Source organism: Acinonyx jubatus, chromosome E3, assembly GCF_027475565.1.
Source record: "Acinonyx jubatus isolate Ajub_Pintada_27869175 chromosome E3, VMU_Ajub_asm_v1.0, whole genome shotgun sequence".
NCBI classification, from domain to species: Eukaryota; Metazoa; Chordata; class Mammalia; order Carnivora; family Felidae; genus Acinonyx; species Acinonyx jubatus.
The window spans coordinates 5,663,971-5,686,670 of NC_069398.1; the positions used below are offsets into that span (position 1 = coordinate 5,663,971).

At 52.8% G+C, this 22,700-nt stretch overlaps 1 protein-coding gene across 4 annotated transcripts in view; it reads left to right on the plus strand.

Moving 5' to 3' along the window:
* The window catches only part of SNX29 (sorting nexin 29), a 496,622-nt gene that overhangs the window by 105,250 nt on the left and 368,672 nt on the right, over positions 1–22,700 (plus strand). For all 4 annotated transcript variants that reach the window (XR_008294767.1, XM_027043227.2, XM_053213859.1 and 1 more), the window contains exons 12-13: positions 15,671–15,734; positions 17,798–17,926. Coding sequence is in view for 3 of the 4 variants with exons in the window: in XM_027043227.2 (XP_026899028.1) it covers positions 15,671–15,734; positions 17,798–17,926 (193 nt within the window). In the remaining variant the exon portion in view is untranslated. The remainder of the gene's footprint in view (positions 1–15,670; positions 15,735–17,797; positions 17,927–22,700) is intronic.

The following is a 22,700-nucleotide window of genomic DNA, read 5'->3' on the forward strand; positions in this document are numbered from 1 at the left end:
GCTGTGTGCTTCTAATTAATTGCAGATTAAGTGTGCGGATCTCTCTGAGAACTGGCCATACATAGGCTAGCACAGCCTGAGGGCCCAAGGAAGCTGTGCAGCTGATGTCTTAATTATTTATGGGCACTTCACATGCAATTCATCTGCTCTCTGCCGTCACTTAACCCCACCCCTCCGCTGAGCGTGAGGCCAATTGCAGCCAACGTTGGCGTTGGAGCCCTCGGGGCCCTGGCCGACCGGGTGCTTCCGACAGGTCGACAGGTCGAGGTCATGTTTGCGCTGGTCACCTTTGGCGGTCCCGCTGAACACAGCCGGTAGGTAAGAGTGGATGACGGGGCTGCCCGGCGGTCTGTGTTTGCCTCCAGGAGGCAGAAACTAGCCAGGCCCCTCTGCTGTTCCCGGAGAGCCCCAGCGTTGCAGAGCTAGGGGGCTTATAGAAGACCAGCGTGTCTAACCAGCTCACTCTCCACATGGGACGTCTCCAGCCCCAAGGGGCTGTAAAACGCCTAACGCACCTTGCCGTTTAGCGGCTGAGCCAGCCGAGGGCTGGGAATCCAGCCCAACAAGTAATTTGTTACTTGTCACATCTCCCATCTTTGCTGACAGCCTTTAATCGTCCTGCGTGTCTCTCGGCTCTGTGGACCCTTTGGCTCCCATGCCCACTCCTTGTAGGTTCCAAGGTGCAGCTTGTGGGGCCGGATCCGTTTGTTTGCAGGGGATGGGAACCTGCTTCAGTCAAGTAAGGGAACGCTCCTCTCCTGTCTCCCGCGGCACCCTGGGATCAGGTGGTCTCCGGGGCTCCCTGCTGAGGGCTCTGTTCGTAGAGGAATAATGAGGAGGAGCTGGGGAAGGTGTGCCCTGACCCCTGGCCCAGGAGGCTGCCTAGACCCTGCCGAGGCTTTGTCCCCGATGAAAATCGGGAATGTTGACCTGTTTGGGGGTGTGTGTGGGGCGTGGTAAATATCGCCGGTACGGAGCCCTGACCTCCGTGAGATCCCACCGTGGGGCTGTGGGGTTGGGGAGACTGTAGGTATCGCATGGTAGTTGCAGTTGTGTGTGTGTCTCATTGTCAGGTCGCCTGCGTTGTGATCAGTGCCTGTTTCCTTACCGATAAAGTGGGTTTGCTTCTAGAACCTGCTTCATAAGGCTGTTGGGAGCACTTAATGAGACCGTTTCCGCTGCATCCGATCCGACGTCTGGTGCGTACGGGCAAGTATCCTGCTAGCTGCTGTCACTGGAAGAGCTCTTTGACTTCTTGTTTCTTCCACCTCTAAAGTGGGGGATGACCCCCTCAGCCCCAGGAAACAAGGAACTTCTTGGTTCCTTTAATACAGCTGAGCCCTGACCTTTACTCCCAGGTCAGCAGTAGAGGCAAAATTATCGCGTGCAGGACAAGTGCTAGAACCCGGGGCCCTGGTCCGTCCCTGTGGGCTCTGCCCTTCTGGCTCTCTCGCCAGTCACGCTGAAACCCCAAGCCGCCTCTGGGGGCGCTGTGTCCCCTTTAAGTTGTAGCCCTGCCACGGGCGGCTTGCTCTTCATGAACACCTGAGAGTGGCTGGAGTGGCTACTGGGCTTGTCTGAGCATCGGGGTACATGCATCCTTCACCTTTGCCTGAAGGGGCCTCCTTCATGACAAAGGACAGAGCCCCCCCCCCCACTCCCCCCAGCTGGCTATGCAACCTGGTGATGGGGAACACAGGCCCTTGGCCTGGCAGGCTTCCCCAGTGTCCTAGCTGTGTGACCCTGAGCAGGTCATTTAACCTCCCTGAGCGTTTGTTGGCTCATCTGAAAAATAAGAACAGCGGCAGCTTGTAGTTTTGGGGATTACTGGGGGGCTCGTCTGAGGTAACGTCTGCGAAGTTCTGTGGACAGTGGCTGGCCCCCAATGGGGGCTCTTGAATACCGGCATGTGGCCCTCTGCTGCTGTGCTGAGTCGTCTGCAGCCTGGGGTCTCCTGGCCACCCTCCGCTGCGTGTTGACGTCGGCTGAGCTTTACACCGACGCTGATGCCCTTGTCCCATCCCTGGAGATTCTGGCTTACATGCTCTGTGACGTAGTCTGAGCCTGGGTGGTGTGGGTATGTATGCATGCTTTTTTAACAATGTGTTTTTAAAGTTTACTTTTCAGAGAGAGAGAGAGAGAGAGAGACAGCATGAGCGGGGGAGGGGCAGAGCGAGGGAGAGAGAGAATCTCAAGCAGGCACCGCTCTGCCAGCACAGAGCCTGACGTGGGGCTCAAACTCATGAAACTGTGAGATCATGACCTGAGCCGGAACCAAGGGTCAGACCCTTAACTGACGGAGCCACCCGGGCGCCCCATGTTTTTAATAGCTTCCTAGGTGTTCCCAGCGTGCAGCCCAGCCAGGCTGGAGAGCCATTACCCTCCAACATCTGCTGTCCCCTGCTCTGTCCCAGGGTGGTGCTGACCCCACCTTCCCTCAGCACCTGGGTGCTCCCTCACTCTGTTTAAGCCCTGCCAGGTCCAGCTCCTGGAGAGTGAGATCTGGGGAGGGAGGCTTTGCTTTTCTCAGGGGTTGAAGCCAGGGAAGCCACCTCTGCCAGCAGAGACTTTATTCTCTGTCCACACCCATGATGTAGCACCAGAGCACAACTCTGGGACCCGTGGAAAAGCCACACCAAACAGAACGGGGTGGTGGTGTCCTTTTGTCTCTTGATTAAGGCAGTACACGAACGTTGTGGATGCTGACCGGATCTGGGTCAGTCCCAGGAGACCGTTTTCCAGAGCGGGTCTACTTCTGATTTCTGCATGTTGGTGACGTTGTGGGAGCAGAGAATTCTGGCAGTGGTGTCTCTGGAGTAGTGGGGAGGGCACAGTGCTGCCAGGGTTGTGTTCCTTATGGTGAGAATCCTTTCCTCTGGTGGAGATCGTGTTCTCCACAGCTGCAGAGGGAGAAAGTGGTTTCTCCATTTACCTGGGGCTCAGAGACCCGAGTGCCTTCAGGGGTCAGGCCGGGGCGGGGCCCGGCGGGACAGGACCTGCTCTAAGATGAGTTTTGGTTGGGCCTCCTGCACAGCGCAGGGCAGGGGGGTAACCAGGTGGAATCCCACCGGCCCAGCAGCAGGACGGAGTGACCCGTGGGGCCAGGCGAGTTCCTCTGTGGAACGTTCACCTCCTTCTGGGCGCCTGCTGACCCAGCTGTCGTGCACTGACGAGCAGGTAGGCCCTGCTTTCCGTAGCCTCACATTTATCCGATGCCATCCAATTAACACCTGTATCCTCCTTGTCACCTTAAAACCAGCCATTGGCCTGGTTTCTACTCGGTGTTTCTCACCGGGCCTTTCTTTATGAAACGCTTGAGCCCGTAACACTGAAGGGGAAGAGCCCAGGCTCCAGGTAGGATGGTGAAGTAAAGCGCCTGCCCCTCCCTGCGGAATCCCCTTGGGTGAGCCTCGGCCTCCTGCCCCTTCCGTCTCCACTGCCTGTCGTCTTCTCCAGAATCCATTTCTGAACTGTGTCCGAAGTGGTTTCTTGTTGGAAAAATACTTGGCAGTGAACAAGGATGAAAATAAGAATGGTAGGAATTGACCAGCCTGGGTGGTGAGGGCCCTGGGTGGCTGCCACGCGCATCTGAGTTCTTCTGTGAGGGGCGGCGGTTTTAAACAGTTCCTGCCTCAGTGCGGAAAATGGTTTGGCGGTTTTTCTAAAAGTGCGACAGAATTCCCCTGTGACCCCACAATTCCACTCTAGGTGTCAACCCCCGAAGAGTTGAAAGTAGAGACTCCATCAAGTTCGCGTACACAAATGTTCGCGGCAGCACTGTTGACGATCCCCCAGCGGTAGAAACAGCCCGCATGTCCGTCGAAGGGTGAACGGACGAACCGATGTGGTTTATCCCTGCGGCCCGCTGGTGTCCAGCCCTACAAAGGACGCGGTCCTGACACCAGGGCGAGCCACGGCAACCGAGTGGCACAAACCCTTCTCAAAAGAGTACGTGTTGGAGGCTTGGATTTGTGGACCGTCTGGGGAAGGAAATTCCAGAGGACCAGAAAGCAGACGGGTGGTTGCTGGGTGGGGGGACCTATGGGAGAAAGTGCGTCGCAGGAAGGGGCCGGGGAGAAGTGTTTGACAGCTAGGTCAGGGTGGTGGCTGTACGATGTGCGGTGTGCTAGGCATCGCTGAATTCGTCACTTTAAAGTTGATTTCGGGATGCCTGGGTGGCTCAGTCGGTTGAGTATCTGACTTTGGCTCAGGTCGTGATCTCATGGTTGGTGAGTTCGAGCCCCACGTCGAGCTCTCTCCTGTCCGCACAGAGCCCACTTCGGATCCTCTGTCTCCCTCTCTCTCTGCCCCTCCCCTCAAAAATAAATAAGCATTAAAAAGTTTCACCTCGGCGCATTATTAAAAAAAAAACAAAACCACAACCTTATGCCCACCCCCCACCCCCATCTACTGTCTCACCAGGTAAGTCCCTACATTCTATTTTTTTCTGCTTCAAGCAACCTTTAAAACTGCTTTTAGTTCTTAAGGCAGATGCCTCTTTAAAGGTAGATGGTATCCCGATACCTCTCTTTTTCTTTTTAACATGAGAAAATAAATGTAGAGACTATACTTGTTGATAGGGAAAAAAATGTGTGGAAAGAGCCCTCCCCCGACCCCCACCCCCGAGTCCCTCTCGTTCCTTCTAAGCTGATGGTTCTGTGTGTGTGTGTGTGTGTGTGTGTGTGTGTGTGTGTTCCGCTTTTCGAGGTGTCTCTGAGAGGGCGGGGGCGCTTGGACCCTTGCTTCTCCCCAAGTCCATTGCTTTGAGGTTCCTGGGGAGTTTTCCTGGGGTGCTGAGTCATGCCAGCCCTTCCAACTCCACACTTGGGATGTTCTCTAGGAAGCCGTTTTGTTTGTGTCTCAATGGCTCCACCTGTGTGCCCCGCTTATCTTGCATCTCCAGGCTGGTGGCAGTCAGGAGTTCCAGCTACAGGGCACGGCTCTCAAAGTGGTGGCCCGTGGCCATGATGCATTGGGCCTGTTTGTTGAGGCCTTGTCAACCCCGTTTAAAATCTGATTTACCTAAAAATGTGGTTGCTGGCTTCGCTTGACAAATCCAAATCGGTGGCAGCCCTGGATGTGCCCTGTGTGGGACAGTGGACTGGAGGCAGGGGCCACTGCCTTGTTGGGGGTGGGGGGCATGCTCTCCCCTCCTCCAGCTTCCCCATGTTCCTTTGAGGACCCTGTTGTGTCCACTACGGTTACTTGTGGGGCCCGGTCTGCCTTTGCTTTTTGGACACTTGCTTTAAAGTTTGTGTTACAGTTGCTGTGAATACACTGTGTGTGTGAGAGTGTGATGAGAGAGAACCCCCAAATTACACCTACGGAGAGGATGATAACGGTCTAGAACTTGATCAGATTGTTGCAAGGTATTTTTCTTTCCCTTGTGACTTTCTCATTTTGTTCCCTTGGGTTTCTCAAATCTTTTCCTTTGTTCTACTAGATTTTGTAGAAACGGTAGAGTGAAGGGTGGGGCGGGTGGAGATTTGAATCGATTCCTCACGTTTCCCTCGCCAGCAGAGGCTGGGGGAGCGCAGGCCACAGGCTGGGGGCCCCATCCCAGGGGTGGTTTGGCCTGGTGCTGCCACTGCAGGTTGGGGACAGGCTTCCCAGGGAGGCCGGCCCCTGGCTTTGTGGCCTGCGGCAGGTGCCTTTGCTTTTTTGGGCCTTTGTTTCCCCATGCACGGAATTGGTGCCGTAGGCCTTGCTCTTCTGGAGGTAGCAAGAATTAAAGGAGATTGTGGATAGAAAGTGCGTTCCCCTGGCTGGGCCCGTAGGAAACTCTCTGCAGGGTAGCTCCTGGCCCTCGGAGCTCAGGCAGCCGGTCTGGGGCCGTTTCATCCCCAACTTACCAAATGGCACAGTAGAAACCCTGGGTGGGCAGGGGAAGGGGGAGGCTGGGAATGGAAGAGAAAGCAGCAAGGGCCTGGATGCATCTCAGAAATTACAGTGGAGCTCGATACAGTCGGTCCTTTGTCCTGGAGTTGGGCAGGAGCGGGTAGACAGGCAAAGTTAGAAAAAGCAGTAAAGTCTGAAAAAAGACGGTGTAGGTTAAGTATATAGTGATAGAAGCGTATTATTTATTTCCGTGCATGTGCCCTCATGAGCGGTCTCTTTAAACAGAACGGAGTATGGGCCCCAGGGGAGCATTTGTAAAGGCTCTTTGAGGTCTTTGGGAAGAGGTGCTTTTTATAAAGGCAAAGAACTATTACCCAGATCTATGCATGTGTGAGTGTGCACGCCCACGTGCACACCCTGATAGACCACATCTAGTTCGCCTATTCCTGGACTCCCTCTTCAAATGATCTTTAACTCCCTTTTCAAAATTACTGTCAAGATAATTTACCCCCTTCATTGAAGGGCCTTCAATGTCTGAACAGGGGAGGGCTGTCCCCTTCCTGCCACATCGCTGTCTCAGTACTTTCTATACTAACCCGACCCCCATAATCACTGTGTGAATGGGGTTATCCACGGTGTGCATCCGCGTTTATGTTGGTCCCTGCTCTGCTGATCTGTTTGAAATCAGGGATTCATGTGGGTGGATTCATGTGCCAAGGAGGAGGGGAATGGTCCAGTTTTAGGTCCTGGTAATGATAAAAGAATTCGTTCCCTCCCTTCTGTGGGTATCCATTCCCAAGAGGCATAGGAAAAAGGTGTGTTCGAGCCTGAACTTGTGTCATGGGGACAGGAAATTATAGCTGTGAATCTGCTGGTTAGTGTTTTCTGGGGAGGCTGTGAACTTTTGATTACACGCAGTTGTCATTTCTGCCTGGTCCATCGTATGCTCTGCGCCTGTAGAAGAGCGGGCTTCGGCAGTGGGTGTCGCTCACTCCTTAATCCATCCCGCCCTTCACTCATTCCTAAGGTCTTGCGTATACTGTGGCCAGGGGCTGGGGCAGGTGGGGGCTTCCTCTTCTGCTCCCCCACTCCCTCGTTCCGGGCTTTGCTGCTTCCGTGGAGGTGTAGACGAGGGCTGGCGGGGCTTAGGGAGAGCCGGGTCTCAGTTGGCCTCATTGGCTGTGAGGACTTAGAACAGCTGAGGTTTCGGACATGAGGGCAGAACAGTAGGGGCTTCCGGGAGCCTGGCAGGAGTTGGGGTGGCCCTTCCTCTCTCCCCGTGTCATTCTTGTGGCTCTGTGTCTCTGAAAGTGACCCTCAGAGAGCTGTGCTGGCTCGTACATCTGTGCAGTAAGAGACCAGGTCAGCCACTGCTGCCTTTCCCAGGTCGGTAGGGATTCTTCGTAGACTTTGGGTTTCCCTGTGGCCTTGCCCCGGTGTTAAGCAGCACTCTGTGGCTCACGTTAGACACTTGAGACACCACTCCCTTTGTGAATCTCCATATTTTTTCAGTGCTGGGTTTGCTTGGAGGGGTTATAATGGTTTCTCTCTTGGGGGGCCTTCTGTCCCTGTGTCTGTTAGCTCCTTTGTCCCTGGCCTGGCCAGTGGCCCCTCTGCTCAGCTTCCGGCATGTGGATCTTGGTGGAGCAAAACTAGAACGGTTTTCTCTTGGCCAGATGCATCTGGTCGAGTCCAATACTGGCCCATCCCAAACTTCTGGAGGACTCCCTGTGATTGGCTCGGTTTGGGGTAACCAGCCATCCCAGATTTCCCTGGCTGTAGTTGGAGGACTGTGGGGGCGGACTCCTGAGGAGGGTATGGGTAAGACTTGTTGTTCCCCCTGCTGGTGGGGGAGGGCCTCATGGAAGAGGTGCTCTCTGGCCCAAGCCTGGAGCAGGCTCTGAGTCCTTCAGGACTGCCTGTGCCAAGACGCAGAGGCATGAGAGAAGGGGAGTGGGTCCGCCCTGCGGCCGACAAAGCAGGGAAGAGTGGAGGAGTTGGTCAAGGTGCGAACCGTCCAAGGGGCTGTGGGGCACGTGTGCTGGAGCTTTGGGTGTCCATGGGGTTCAGGTGGTGTTTGAGCCTTGGGTGTAGATGCAGCCTGTCCTGGGAGCCGGTGAAGGCACACGGAGGACATCTAGGGCAGGAGGCTGAATGAGGACAGTCGGAGGGACCAGCAGCAAAGCTGAGGAGACCTCTGAAGGGGTGGGGATCGGTCCGCAGTATCTGAAGCAGGAGCCGCTCCCCTGCCGCCTCGCGTCCGTTTCAGTCTGGTCGACCGTCTTACTGGGGTCCAGCCAGTGAGCTCCACTGGCCAGCCTGAGCGTCTGGCAGGCCCGTTCCTCACCGCAGACCGCTGCCCCCAGCCCGGAATGGAAGGAGGCTGGCCATGGGACGGGCGAGGGGGAGTTCCTGGACGTCCTCCGACGACAGGCAGACCTTTTCTGAAAGGGGCCAGATGGCAACCAGGTGAGGCCGTGCAGGGCCCTCCGTGTCTGTCATGACAGCTCAGCTCTGCCCTTGCGGCACAGAAGCAGGCGTAGACCCAGACAGAGGAGGGTGGCTGAGTTCCAGGAGAATGTCTGCCGACCCCCGCCCTGTCCCGGGAGGCTGGCAGTGTGAGCACCGTTCTTCCAGCTGAGGGGCCTGACCGCCAGAGGGTGCCCAGGGTCCCTGAACAGAGACTTGAGGGATCTGGGATTTGACGGGAAGACCTGGTTTTTCTACTCTGCCCGGGACTGCCTTGAAGAGTGTCCAGTTTCCATAGTGGATCGGTGTTGTGTTAGATTGGCCCTCCATGGGCAGAAGTTAAAAAGAAAACAAAGCAAAAAAACACGAGCAAGACAAAACATAATTTGCTTAATGGGCTTGTTTGCTTTCATGTCAAGGTCTCTGCTGCTGTGGCGTAAACGTGTGTTCGCATAGTGACACTGTTGGGTTGCCGCAGCTCACGTTGAAATGACGCGTTCTGACATTTATTTGGATACAGAACAGAGGCAGGGATGAAGTCCTGTTTCTTGCTCCCAGAATGGTTCTCTGCCCCAGTAACATTTACAGATGAATCCGTCCTTTCCACAGTGGTTAGAAATGCCACTCATTTGCCCAGATCAGTTTCTTGCAGTTAAAATGAACATTCTCCTGTGTGCTGGGTTGGATTTGCCATTCAGTCCTCTGCAGCTGAGCAAGGAAGCGATTTTGAGGTGGATGGTCCTCCCCCTTTCAGCCCTAGGCGAGGGGGACCCCCCGCTCCATAGAGAGGCGTCTCCGTTGGCCCTTGAAACGTGTGTTGTGGCAGGTAACGAAGAGGAGGAAGGCCACGATGCTAGACCTGAAACCAATAATGGGATGCGTGGTGCTGGGGAGAGGAGAAAACTTACCAGTTTGGGAGGAGGCCCTGCCGGCCTGTGTCACTGCTGCTCAGAGAAATACTGTATTTCTGTGATCTGTGCAAACCAACCCCAACGTTACCTGCTGGCTTTACTGCCTGAGAAAAATCAGCAAGGTGAACGTGTATAAAGTAAAGCCTGTTGAGAGTGTTTGTCAGGGAATGCCGCTCTCTTGGGACATTTTGTTTTTAACCCTGACTCTGAATGGCGATGGGGGGGGGGGGTGTGTGTGGAAGGTGGGAGGGACTGTCTGACGACACCCTTTTCTCTTGTGATTCCCGGAATCTGAGTACTGTTTGACTTGTGTTTGTGTCTTCCATCATCCTGATGTTGATGCAGACGCAGGGGCATGGTCCAGGAGGCCGGCATGCACTGTGTGTGGGGCAGGTGATGTCAGTGGGATGGGGAGCTCAGCCTTGGTCATCCCGGTGTTTGTCATGGTGGCTCCGGCCTCGTGGGACCGGGGCCCCTCCGAGGCGAGCCTGTGGTCGAGCTCTCATTCCAGCTACTGTGGTTCCTCTTGCCAGAAGAGCACATGTGTTTGTTGGGACTTCGTCAGGATTGCTTCTCGTTCCTAGTTGTCTTTCCCCCACCGAATACGCAGTTTTTAGGGGCAGAGTCTGAGTGGCAGTATCTGGGATCCTGCACGTCGTATGTCCCCAGAACCCGGACACTCAGCCTCCTCTAAGTGACCCCTCCCTCTCTGGGTTTGATTTCCCACGTGGCCCACGGTGATCTTGTTTGACACTTTAGAAAATTCTATTATCTAGTCTGCTGCTTTAGGGCATAGACCACTTAAAAAAAAAATCTTTTATTTCCCAAGGTCGAGGTATACAGGAACTCAGTGAAATCTCCTAACTCCTGAAAATGTGCTCAAATGCACCAACTCCTACTTGGGCAGTCTCTGCTACCTTGTCCTTGTCTTTCTGTCCCCTGCTGTTGAATGAAAAGGCACTAATTATAGGGATAGATAATGCATCGTATGTTTTCTATTTGCTGAGCATTTTCTTTTCTTTTTTTTTTTAAATGTTTGTTTATTTTTTTGAGAGAGCGTGAGTGGGGGAGGGGGTGCTGAGCATTTTCTAAGCACCTAATTTACGTATTACCTTATTGAGTTCTCATGGCATTTGTATGAGCTGGTGCCCATTGAGATCCCATTTTGTAGATAAGGGAATCGGTGTTCGGAGAGGGTGGGTTACTTGGTCGGAGTCACCTGACTGCAGAGTCAGAATTTGAACCCGGTCGTACGCTCTAGAATTCGGGATCCTGAACCAATTCTCTGCATTGGCCGCCGTGTGTCCACCATGCGGGGAACTCCCGTGAGTCTTGGAGCCAGTCTCCAGGGAGTGTGGTGTGGTCACCATTCTGCATTTTGCACAGATGCAAGCCCAACTTAAGGTTACCAGGCAATTAGGGGCTGAGCTGGGGTTTGAACTCCGATCTTCTCAGCTCAGGAGCCTGTTGACAACAGCTCTTCTTGGGTACTGCTCTTATTGGAGTGGAAGCTGCTAGAACCTGTTCCTGACCATCTTGCCACTCCCCACGCCCCACGAAAGCACCTCCTCTCCAGCTCTTGGTCCTGCCAAGGGCATTTTCCATAATTCTTGGCCTTAGGGTGGGGAAGGTGAGTTGAGACCCTACAGGGCCTTGTTCCGGTTTGGGTTTCGGCTCTGTACTCAGCGCCCTCATTAGGTGGCTGTGAAAACTAAAACAAGGCTTGTCAGGTGCTGAGACTTTGCACGTAGAAAGTACTCATCACGTAGCCGCTATTACTCTTGTTAGTTTCAGGGGTATTGTCGTTGGATATGAATAGTCTCTCTGGATCACTCCTTTTCCGTGAACCTTGACCAAGCACCCGACTTGTTGGGCCTCTGGGGACCCAAGATGCCTGACATGTTGTATGTCTATAAGGAGTTGTGAGTTAAGTGCAGGAGACAGGTGGTTACTTACTGCACACTCTGCAACTTGTTGAGGGATAGGGAAATCACAGAGGGCTTCCTGGACATGACACCTTTTCATCTGGACCCGAATAAAGGAGTTGGGTTTTATCAGACTGGAAGTTGGGCATGAACTTGAGAAAAGACGGGTTCCGTCCATGAAATCCATGAACCAGTTCATGGGTAGGGTCAAAATAGTTAAAATCGAGAGGGTCTCTCAGGAAACCTGGTCAGAGGCTGCTGTCCGTGCAGGTGAGGCCAGGTACAGAGGCTGGTGATGCCTGGTGACACCAGGAGGGGCCTGATGCAAACCGCTCAGCATAAGGATCATGTTTCTGGGTGGTGAAGGGCTCCCTCCTGCAGAGGCGAGCAGAGCCGGTGGACTGAGCAGTCGGGGGCACCCTGTGCTGAGCACACTGGCGGTGGGGAGGCCCTGCTGTGCACATGGGCTCGGCAGAGTTCGGCTTAGATCCAGAGCAAGTGGTTTGTTAGCATCAGTCCCACCTGTCTGTGATGTGCAACTTCCGAATGGAAGGCTGATGGGTCGAGTGGAGATTCTCTGATTCACAGAAGGTTTCAGCGGGGGTTCGGGGAGAAAGGGATAAATGGGCGGAGCCCAAGGGATTTGGCTGGGCAGTAAAACTATGTTGTGTGTTACTATAATGGTGGATATATGCCCCTACAATGTTCCAAACTCCTGTGATCTACAAGTCCCCTTTGGGTGGTTATGATGTGTCTGTGCGAGTTCATGAAGCATAACAAATGCTCCTCTGTGGTGGGGATGCTGACAGTGGGGGAGGCTGGGATTGTGGGGGGGGGGACAGAGGGTGCCTGGAAAATCTCTGTACTTTGCAATCTGCTGTGAACCTGAGATGGTTTTGAAAAGTCTATTGAGGTAAAAAATTTCACTCTTGCAGCCTCCTGGCAACTCCCTGCAAATGAGTATCTTCTTCCTTTGTCCCTGTAAGAAAGCTGAGACCAGTAGAAAACCTCAGCAGGAAGGCAGCTTTGTAGGAAGATTCAGGATTCAAGCAGTCGTTGGAGTAAAGGAATGATTCCCAGGTCTGTGTCCACAGTCCATAGCTGCTCGCCACTTGTCCTGGGCTTCTTGAAGAGAAAGACAGATCTTATCCCGGTCTTAATAAGTCTTTTTTTTTTTTCCCCCTTTCATGGCTATGACATCATGCTTGACCGACTGAGCCACCCAGGTGCCCCCTATCATGGCTATGACATCATGGAACAAATTACTGGGTTATGCTTATGTGTGGCTTTTTTTCTTTCTTGAGCTTTTTCAGATAATTAACAAAAAATTTTTTTTAATGTTTTTATTTATTTTTGAGACAGAGACAGGGTGCGAGCATGGGAGGGGCAGAGAGAGGGGGAGACACAGAATCTGAAGGAGGCTCCAGGCTCTGAGCTGTCAGCATAGAGTCCGACGCGGGGCTTGAACTCACAGACTGTGAGATCATGACCTGAGCTGAAGTCGGACGCTTAACCGACTGAGACTCCCAGGCACTCCCAGATAATTTTTTTTTTTAACATGATGATTTCTTCTGAGTTCTGAATGCACCTGCTGCAGTGTGTAAGGGTCAGTGCCTCGACTGAGGGCCTGCCCATCTCCTTGCTCCTCTGAACATCCTAGCACCCCAGGGAATTGGGGAAGGTGGGTGCTGCTTTTGCTGCTTGTACACAAGGGAAAGGCTCAGAGACACTGAGACACTGGTAGGAGGCTGAGAGTCAGGAGTGTAGACACTTGGTCAAGTTCAGAAGACAAAGTCCTGTAGACCATTTCATGATGGGCATATGCGAATGTGTGTTGTTCTCCATTAAGAGATTCTCCTTTAAAGACATTTCTTCCTTAGTTCAGTTGGGAGCCTGGCTCTCTTCTTCGGAAGGTATCTTGTGCCTACTGGGTGCCCAGTAGGTGCTGACCGATGAATGAATGAACGAATATGTGAGCTCTGGGCTGTTGTAACTCCAGGCAGGGCACAGCTGAGGCAGGTACACGCTCCTCGGCTTTATCTGCTTTGCGTGCTGGTTCCCGTCTCCCAGGGCAGGGCTCTGACGTTCACACGTGTGTGCTTGTGTGACGTAACCTGCCAAGTGTGCACTTCCACTGTAAGATGGATTAATGTCCCTGTGAGGCGTCGATAAAATCCAAGTTCTTACATCTGTGCACGTGACTTGTAACAGTTAACTGTTCTCTGGGGTCGAACACAGACTTTGGAATTGGATGGATCTGGATTTGAATTCGCTGCTCTTGGCGTTGAATCTCCTTCATCTTGTTGGCGTGTCTGTAAGAGGACTGGAAGATAGGGACCCATGAAGTTGCTCTGTGGCCCTGGTGAGGTCGTGGGCCTCAAATGCTTTGCCGGGGGTGCTGGCATTCTCATCCAGTCCTCCAGAAGGGAAGTTTCTAGAACTCAGGGCGGCGTGCTGCATCTTCCCTCCATACCCCTGGACTCTGGCAGGGTCTCTGTCTGCTGGATTCGGCCCTCCTGGTGTGCTGCTTCTTCCGTCTCCCCACCCCCGTCCCTTGGAGGAGTGCCCCTGCCCCCCTGGCCCAGTGACCAAGCTCACACCAGTCTCCGGGCCTTTGCATGTGCTCTTTGCCATGTGGCATGTTTTTCCTCCATGTAGCAGCGTGGCCGGCTCTGCTCGGAGGGGTCTTTCTGGAGCACTTCGTGTGCAGTGACACTGCTGTCCCCTCATTTGCCCTTGGCCTTGCTTTCCTTTCCTCTTGGCATCCCTGACCACCCTCGGTGCCGTGTGCCTGTTGGCTGGATTGTCTCCCCTGCTAGAGAGGAGGCCTCCTGCAGGCAGAGATGTGGGTCTGTTCTGGTCACTTGCCCTTCACCAAGAAGAGTGCTTGTACCTTGTACGGGCTCAGTGCCTACGTGTCGACCCAGTGATTGTTGGCGGTCTTCCTCACTGACCCCTCAGTGACCCAGGACAGGGACACCTCAGACCTCCCTCCTCACTGACACCTCACAGGGTCCACTTTGTTCCAGTACAATGCACAGGTTTCGTACCGTCAGAAGCTTGATGGGGGAGTCAGGGTGATGACCGCCTACTTGTGTCCATGTGGTGCCCAGGGGACTGCTCTGCTTTTAGAGACAGGATGGTCTCTTTCTTTGTTGCCACCTCATCCAAATGGAGCAGCCTCTAGAGCTGAGGAGGAGCCTCTCTAATACCTTTCCTTCCTTTTCTTGCCCTGAGCCCCGGACCGTGGAATATCCTTTTCCCTCCTGCAGCCTGAGGACAGCATTAGTCCTGTGGCCCCATTTCTTGCCTCGGGGTCTTTGGCGGGCGTCTTTCTCCCTGGGCATTCTGAGTATGAGGGGACCCAGAGGGCCCACCTGTTGGTCTCCCCCCCCCCCCCCCCCACTTCTCTTTCCACTCCTGCAGTTTCTTCATACCCCGGGAGCAGGGATGGTGACGTGCATTTCTTAGATGTGCATAAAGAATTAAATGAGATAGTGCCAAGGGCCCTGAACTAGAGCTTGGCAAGTCGAAGGATTTCAATTTTAACTAAAAGGAAGAAACCAAAACTCCTATCTCTTTCCAAAAGAGGATTTGAAGTAGCGTCTTAAGATAGCCTTTGCAACGTGCCACAGGTTGTGAGTACTTTGGCCCAAGGTGGAGATACAGGTTGGAGAAGATGGGTGGGGGAGTGTTAGGGCACATTGTGGTTGCCACACGGATGTGAGCACTTCCCCGATGGGCAGTTTTGGCTGGGAGCTTCCTAGCAGCCAGTCCCAAGGGGGGAAACCATTCACAAGGTTTGTCAGGGGTTGAAAAACAAAACAAATCCAGAAGGTCTGAGTCTTGAGATCTGAGGGATAGGTGAACGACGTCTTTGACATGAGGATGGGTTGAGACAACAGTTACGTTTGCAGATCAGAAACTCGGAGGCTAATCTAAAAGCATGGTGTTCTAGCCATGCTTTCTTAAGTTGAAGGTGTCCAGAAGAGTAGCCCCCATAAATAATTACGGACTGTGCACTGGACAGGCAACCCCTTTACACTGTCGCCTGTGTACGAACTAGAGAGAGCCATGTAGGACTAGACCAGATCTCTTCGTAAACTCGGGTAAGTATTTGTAGGTCTGCGTGGAGCCCTATGTCTCTCAATCGGCTCTTTCTCCTCTGTTGATAAACAGCTATAACTGGGGGTGGGGGGGATCCTTGTTCAGAGCGGGTGTTGTCCAGTAGCAGGGACTCGGAACAGCGAGTTTAGGAGCTGCAAGGCCGTCTCGTCCCGTAGCAGCCGACCGAGGGAAGCCCTCCAGGCTCCTCGTGCGGCCCCGCCCTCCCGTTTTCGTGGGGCTGAGAAGTGATCAGCTTGGTCCCGTTGGGTCTTGCAGACTGTACAGGAATTAATCTTGAAAGGGAAAAGGGGAGCTCGTCTAGACAGCTTGCCCTCCATAGCACTAGATGCATGTCTGTGAGGGGACAGCTGTAACACGCGGGGTCTGCTGGTTAATCTCAACCGTGTTTTCTTCCCTCAGACGAGCTGCGCCAAGCCATCGTGGCCATGATGACCCGGAAAGACGAGCTGGAGGAAGAGAACAGGTAGCCTGACCGTCAGGCCTGGGGGGTCATCTCTCCGACGTCCCACCTGGGGAACGTGGGGGGTCCCAGACGGAGGGAAGCGTGCTTGGGTGACAGAATTGTGATCGGTGGTTCCTTTTAGTGTGAGACGAGCCACTTTACTGTTGGCAGGGGATGAAAACCTTACGATCCGGGCTCTACCTTGGAACAAACTAAGAATTTGGTAAAGCAGTCTTTTAAAAAATTTCTCTTGTAAAAGAGCCTCTGGGATACAATTCACACATTACATCATCGACCCACTTAAAGGGTACAGTTGAGTGGTTTTCGGTGTTTGCGGACATACACAGCCATCACCAAGGTCCGCTTGAGAACGTTCTCCCCTCCTTGAAGTCTTCCTCCTTCCCCCCCTAGAGCAGTCTTTAGAATGATCTTCAAACTGAGAGCCTATCTTTCTGTGTTCTGAGCATTCATACACTTACTTTTCTCGAATCGGGGGTACCCAGGGCAGGCTGGAATCCGGCTGCTTGATCAGAGTAAGGCCCCCTGCAGATGGAGAAAGGAGCAGGGCTCTGTTCGTGTGTGGTTTCCCGTTGAAACCAATGGTAGATGGCCACGTCGTTGCCATCTGGCTGCCTTGAACGTGAACTTCTCAACCGCCAGGACCTTGTCTTGGCTCCAGGGCGGTGGGTGGAAGGATTTGCCCGCAGTTGTCGGTGAGGCTTCTATGAGCCTGACAGTGCTGCGTCCTGGGGGGTTCGGGCAGGTGCCCACGTGAGCCTGCACGTGCGGGTTCCTGGGACTTTCTCACTCTTTCCCTCAGAGTAGGAATTCGGTGTCCGTGGTGCCAACCCATCACAATTGTCCTTTTTAAACCTCCTCTTGGGCCCTGCTTCCCAAGCTTCTTCCCCATCCTGTATGGAAACCCATAAAAGCAAACAAGCATGATTTCTAAAAACAAAAGATAATTTTTTAAAAAAGAGATCTTTAGACAGCACGATTTTCCAACTAAAATAAGGAGGGGCTTTAAAAGGAGGGGCTTGTAGACATTAGAGCATTGTTTTTCCTTGCTGCAGCTGGCACTGTTCTCTTGCAAGAAGCCATAGGTTTTGTCTTACCTTATGAAGAAAAATAGTCCCTGTCTGTTAATTTCTCCTTTCCAGAAAACAAAAACAAGAACCACACCATGTTTGTGTTGGGGGGTTCCGGGCCCCAGGAAGGGAATTTTCTCAAAACCCTGAAGGAACACAGGCCTCAGAGTTGAATGAGCGACAGGGCTGGGTGCGTGCCAAGCTCACCGCCATCCCTGTGCCTCTATCCTGGTATCAGCTGGCATGTGTACAGATTTAGGATGTTAGGTGCCCCAAAGTCAGTACATGTTTGCCAGAAATAGCCATTTGAGGTCCACGAGACCATCAGAACCATGTATGGCTCACTCCTTGGCGGCAACCTGTGGTTATTTCTGGAAGAGCTGCCATCTTGTTTGCTTTGCAAGACCCAGGGTGGCCAACAAATGGACGTATTTTGGAGGGCGAGCTCCCAAACATAGTGTGAAACGGGATCCACGCGATGTCTAACTAGACCGCTCCATAGAACGTTGTATCTGTCTTTTTCACCTGGAGATGGCAAGGGGCAGGGTTACAGCGTACGTGGGGCAGCTTTGGAGTTAAGGGTGGGCCTCTGTCGGTATTCCTCACGGACGTCTCAGAGGACGCATGTGGCCTGTCCTGGTACCCGCTCCTGTCTCTTTTCTGGAGTGACTGTCACAAAATGGTCTCCCTTAATGTGCCGCCCCTTTGGGTGGGATGCCTTGAAAGGGGCTTGCCTGGGATTCTCTGAACTCTTTGTCTCCCCTTGATGGGCCCATCCTACGGGCTGTCGGGGACACAGATCCCGGGCCACGTCCTCCTCCTTACTCTGAGGCCCTTCAGCCGAGTTTGGGATCTCTGTAAATACCCTGATGCGAGATTCCAGTTTGCGGGGGCCCCTGGAGAAAACGGAGGGGTTAGGACTTGCGTAAACAGCTGTGTTCTGGCCCAGTGGACTCTGCCGACGGCATCTGAACGGATCGGGCCCCCTCTTCCCAGGTCTTTGCGGAACCTGCTCGACGGTGAGATGGAGCATTCCGCTGCACTCCGGCAGGAGGTTGACGCGTTGAAAAAGAAGGTGGCTGAGCAGGAAGAGCGGCACGTCACGAAGGTCCAGGCGCTGGCAAGGTAGGGGGGCGGAGGGCCCGAGAGGCGGGCGTGGGCGGCGGCCGGGTAAGAACCCAGGCACGGCCTTCACTGGCGCTTGGAATGAAAAAAAAAAAAAGAAAAGGAAGAAACCAACGGAAATCAGCGCATTTGAAACCTTCATGTAACTTTTTGCATAAGTACCGAATGATGTGTGTGCCCACAGTTCAAAACGCGAGGGGCAGTAGGTAGGGCTAAGTGATCCCCAGCCGCCCCTCTGGCCCCCCGGAGGCGGGCCGTGGGAGCGATTCTGGAGACGCTCCTTAGCTCCATGTGGCCACTTCGTTTCTTCTTTTCACCTCCTCCTCCCTCCTCCCTCCCCCCTCCTCCCTCCCCCCTTCATGAAAAGTGGTCGTGTTTTGTACAGTGCACTCACTTGGCCTCACGGAGCTTGTTCTGTGTGGGTGCACGGGGGCCTGCCGGCTGTGTGAAAGCTCGTGACATTTCTCCGTCTGCGCCAGAGTTCATCCGACCCGCGTGCCGACTGCCAGCCATTGGAGGTGGTTTGTGACCCTTTGCTGATAATGGTGTTTGTGGTAACGCCGCAGTGATTTGCGTTTGTGACTTGATTCTCCTATGACTATATTTATTGGAAAAACTGCCGGAAGTAGAATTGCTGGGTCCAGGTGCCGTAGTTTTCTAAGGTGAGTGGAGGGCACCTGTCCCCTTTCCTCGGAGGCTGGGCCAACGTGTACCCTGGAACAGCAGCCAAGAGGCCTGCTCCGGCCCGTCTGGGCCCGAAGGGGCCGCGTCCCCCCCTGTGGGTCCCGGACAACATCACCGGGAAAAAGTGGCCCTGACAGAATTTTCGTCTGCGTTTTTCTGATGAAGAGTAAGGTTAAGCCTCTTCTTGTTAAAGAGCCATTTTATTTCCTTGGCTGTGATTTAGTTTATATTTCATTAAAGAAAACTCATAATCTCCAGTCGGATAAAAATGTGGATTTTCCTGAGTTTGTTCACGTGTAAAGATCGTTAGGTACTCCACTTTGTCAGTCTGCTTCTCTGAACCACTTCCATTTCATGTTAATGACTTACATGCCCGGATGTGGCCTTTCATTGAGTTAATGTCCCACGTTAAAATAACTTCTTACCTACAACTGCCTTTTGTAGGTAAGATAAGCAGTTCATTGGTGGTTCTTTAAAGCTACTTGAAAATAAGACCAGGGGCACGTGGGTGGGTCAGTCGGTTGAGCTTCCGATTCTCGATTTCAGCTCCGGGTCACGTTCGGTTCCTGAATTTGAGGCCTGCATCGGGCTCTGCCCTGACAGCCCAGAGCCTGCTCGGGGTTCTCTCTCCCCATACTCTCTCTGCCCCTTCCCTGCTTGTGCGTGCGCGCGCGCTCTCTCTCTCTCTCTCAAAATAAATAAACATTAAAAATAAAACCAGGAGGTGGGGTTGTCTGGGTATGTAGGGGAGTCCAGAGCTCGGTAACCGATAGCAGCATTTACTGCCCTGGTGCTGCTGGGTGATGTGGCACTAATGGAGTTGTTACATACATGTCCTCAAGAGGTGGTGCCCTGATCCCGTATCTAACTTTAATTAGAATGTCGTCATGTTTTACAGTGACCTCTCAAGAGCATCCAACAGTTAAAGGACGATGATGGGTCCAGTCCTAGGTTTTCTCCCCTGGACCACCATTTAGCCTGGCCACGCCAGGAACCGTGTTATCATTGTGTTTGCTTACAATAAAGGTTGGCGTCTATAGAGACTCTGGTTCTGAGCCACAGACTTCTGTTCTCGGTCGTTCTTGGGTTGTGTCAGGAGTTGGCTTAGCCTGGAGTCCCCGCTGCATCGCTTGCAGATTGTGTGTTTCTGGGTGATTTCTTAGTGGAAATGAGTGTGCATTTCCTCGTTTGCGAACTAGGATGGTCGTATGCAACAGAAAGGACAAAATGATTGTATTTGAAAGGACGTGAGGCCCTAGACACAAGCACTTAGGTGTATTTTACAGTAAGTGTGTTTCAGGACCTGATAATTCTGGGGAGAATTTTAGCCCATGAGTGGAAAAGAAAAGCTTTTTTTTTTTTTTCCCCTCACTTAAGAGAGGGTGTGAGTGGGGGCACCTGGGTGGCTCAGTCGGTTGAGCGACCGACTTCTGCTCAGGTCCTGATCTCATGGTTTGTGAGTTCAAGCCCCGCATCGGGCTCTCTGCTGACGGCTTGGAGCCTGGAGCCTGCTTTGGGTTCTGTGTCTCCCTCTCCCTCTGCCCCTCCCCCACTCATGCTCTGTCTCTCTCTGCCTCGGAAATAAATAAACACTAAAAAAATTTTTTTTTTAAAAAGAGAGGGTGTGAATGGAAGGAAGGGAAGGAGAGAGGAAGGGAGGATCTTAAGTAGGTTCCATGCTCAGTGCAGAGCCCCACATGGGGTTCGATCCTATAGTCCTGGGATCATCACTTGAGCTGAATTCAAGAGTCAAACTCTTTTTTTGTTAATGTTTATTTATCTTTGAGAGAGAGAGAGAGTGTGTGGGGGAAGAGCAGACAGAGAGGGAGCCACAGAATCCAAAGCAGGCTCCAGGCTCTGAGCCGTCAGCACAGAGCCCGACTTGGAGCCCAAACCCACAAACCACCTGATGGTGACCTGAGCCGAAGTCGGATGCTTTACTGAGCCACCCAGACTCCCTTCAAGGTCAAACTCTTAACTGAATGAGCCATCCAGGTGCTCCTTAAATTCTTTGTTTTCTTAGCTGTCAGATGAGGATAAGAAAATCCTGTATCTCACTGTTGTTGCAGGATTAAATGAGAACCCATATGTCGGCTCAGTAAATGTGCCTCGTAAATGCTCAGTAAATGTTACCATCATTTTTCTTTAGTACAATAATTACATTACTAAGAAACCTTACCTAATCAAAACCTAAATTTTAATGGCAGTGGTGCAGAAAGAATTAAATGCTAGGCTCTTTCAGACCCTAAGAAGTGAAATTATTTCTGCTGTATATATTGGAGTACTCAGGGTGTTCGTGTGGATGTGTGTTTTACTGGCTCTGAGTGTGGTTGCACAAGTGAAAAACCCCAGAACAAATTCAGCATTTTATCACATTCCTTTTTGCTCAAAATTAATGGCTTTCCTTGGTGCTGTCGTGGCTCAGCCAAGGACAAGGTCATTAAGCCAGCCCAGTGCTTTTAGGGCCCCAAGCCGCTGCTCAGTCCTGAGGTGGACATATTTACCGTCAGCAGCACGTCAGGGCATGTGAATCTCCTTCCCTAAATGATTGGCTCCCTTCCTACTGAATTAAGAATGCTCAAGTGATGAGACAGGTGTTCACAGGAAGAAGACCTTTCCGTGAGAACTGCCTGGGAGAGAAGCAAGTGACCTGGGTTGTTGGACGCTTGCTGGCCTGTTGTCTGTTTAGGCTCATTTTATTAGGTAGCTTTTGCTGTGTAAAAAATTATTTCTAAGCTTGGCCGTTTAAAACGCACAACCAGGGTCCTCTACAATTCTCGTGGGTTGGGAATCTGTGAATGGCTCAGCTGGGAGGTGGTCCGTCAGAGTCGATCACAAGGCTGCAGTCCTCTGATGGCTTGGCTGGGACTCGAGGGTCAGCTTCTGAGCTCACTGGTGTGGCCGCTGGTGAGAGGCCTGTGTTCCTGCCACAAGGGCCTCTCGAGTAGAACTGCTCACAACACAGCAGCTGGCTTCCCGGAGTGAGTAAGCAGAGAGCGAGAGCACCTCCCCCACCCGGAAGCCACAGTGTCTCTTGCAACCTAATGTTGGGAGTGAGACCCTATCAGGTTCACTGTTCTCTGTGGTCCCAAAGATCAACCCTGGTTGAGTGTGGGAGGAGTCTACACATGAATGTGATGACCACGAGGCAGGGGTCGTTGGAGGTCAGTTTGGAGGCTGCCCTCCATGCCCACCAGGATTCTTTCACCCCCTGGGGTAGACCCTATCCCAGTCTTTCTTGGTGGGTGTGGTTCTTCGTTCCCGTTGTGTGTGATTCGGTGGAAACGACCCTACCACTGCCCAGCTGGGTTCCAGAGCAGGGTAGGTGGACCAGGCCTGGGCAGCCGGCTTGTTCTGTTTCCTGGTCACTGTGATTGGCTCACAGAAGGTCATGTAGCCAGGTTGATGAGGTCTTCTTGAGGGCCTTCTTGAGAAGGTTATACTATAAGCCAGGAGTTGTTGGGTGCAGTCTTTGCTGCTATGTGGGAAGATCCTGACCCCAAATGGCAACAACACAGTGAAAAATGGAGACAACCTGGCAGGTTCTAATGATAGACCTTGAGCTCCTGGATCCAGCCTTTCCAGAAGCTGTTGTCCTTCTGGACTTGGCAGTTACATGAGCTAATACGTTCCTTCTGTTACTTGGGCCTCTTTGTAACTGGTCTTCTCTGTTAACAATCCCGAGTCCTATCTGACCAGACTTCTTTTTTTGGATAATAGCGGATTGGAGTGAGTTGTGTTTCCTCCATACCTAAGTAAAATCGCTGCCTTAACCATGAACCTGTCAGGTCCATGAAGAGACGTGCATCTGGTCATGACTGTGAAGGCCACGTCCTGAGGAGAACCCGGTGGGTTGACGGAGCCCTGCTCGAGGCCTTGTCTTCCTGTGTTCCGTCAGCACCAGCCCCACTATTACTCTTGGTCACACCTTTACCTCCTGTTCTGGACGTTTGGTGTGCGAACAAGAACGTGTAGCTGGTTGTGTGATGGAGCCATTCCCTTTACGCTTCGGAGCCTCTGGTTCCTCGTCTATTGAAAATGGAAGAGGTGGTGGGTGTGCCTGGGTCCTCTCCCTGCCTCCCGTGGGAGG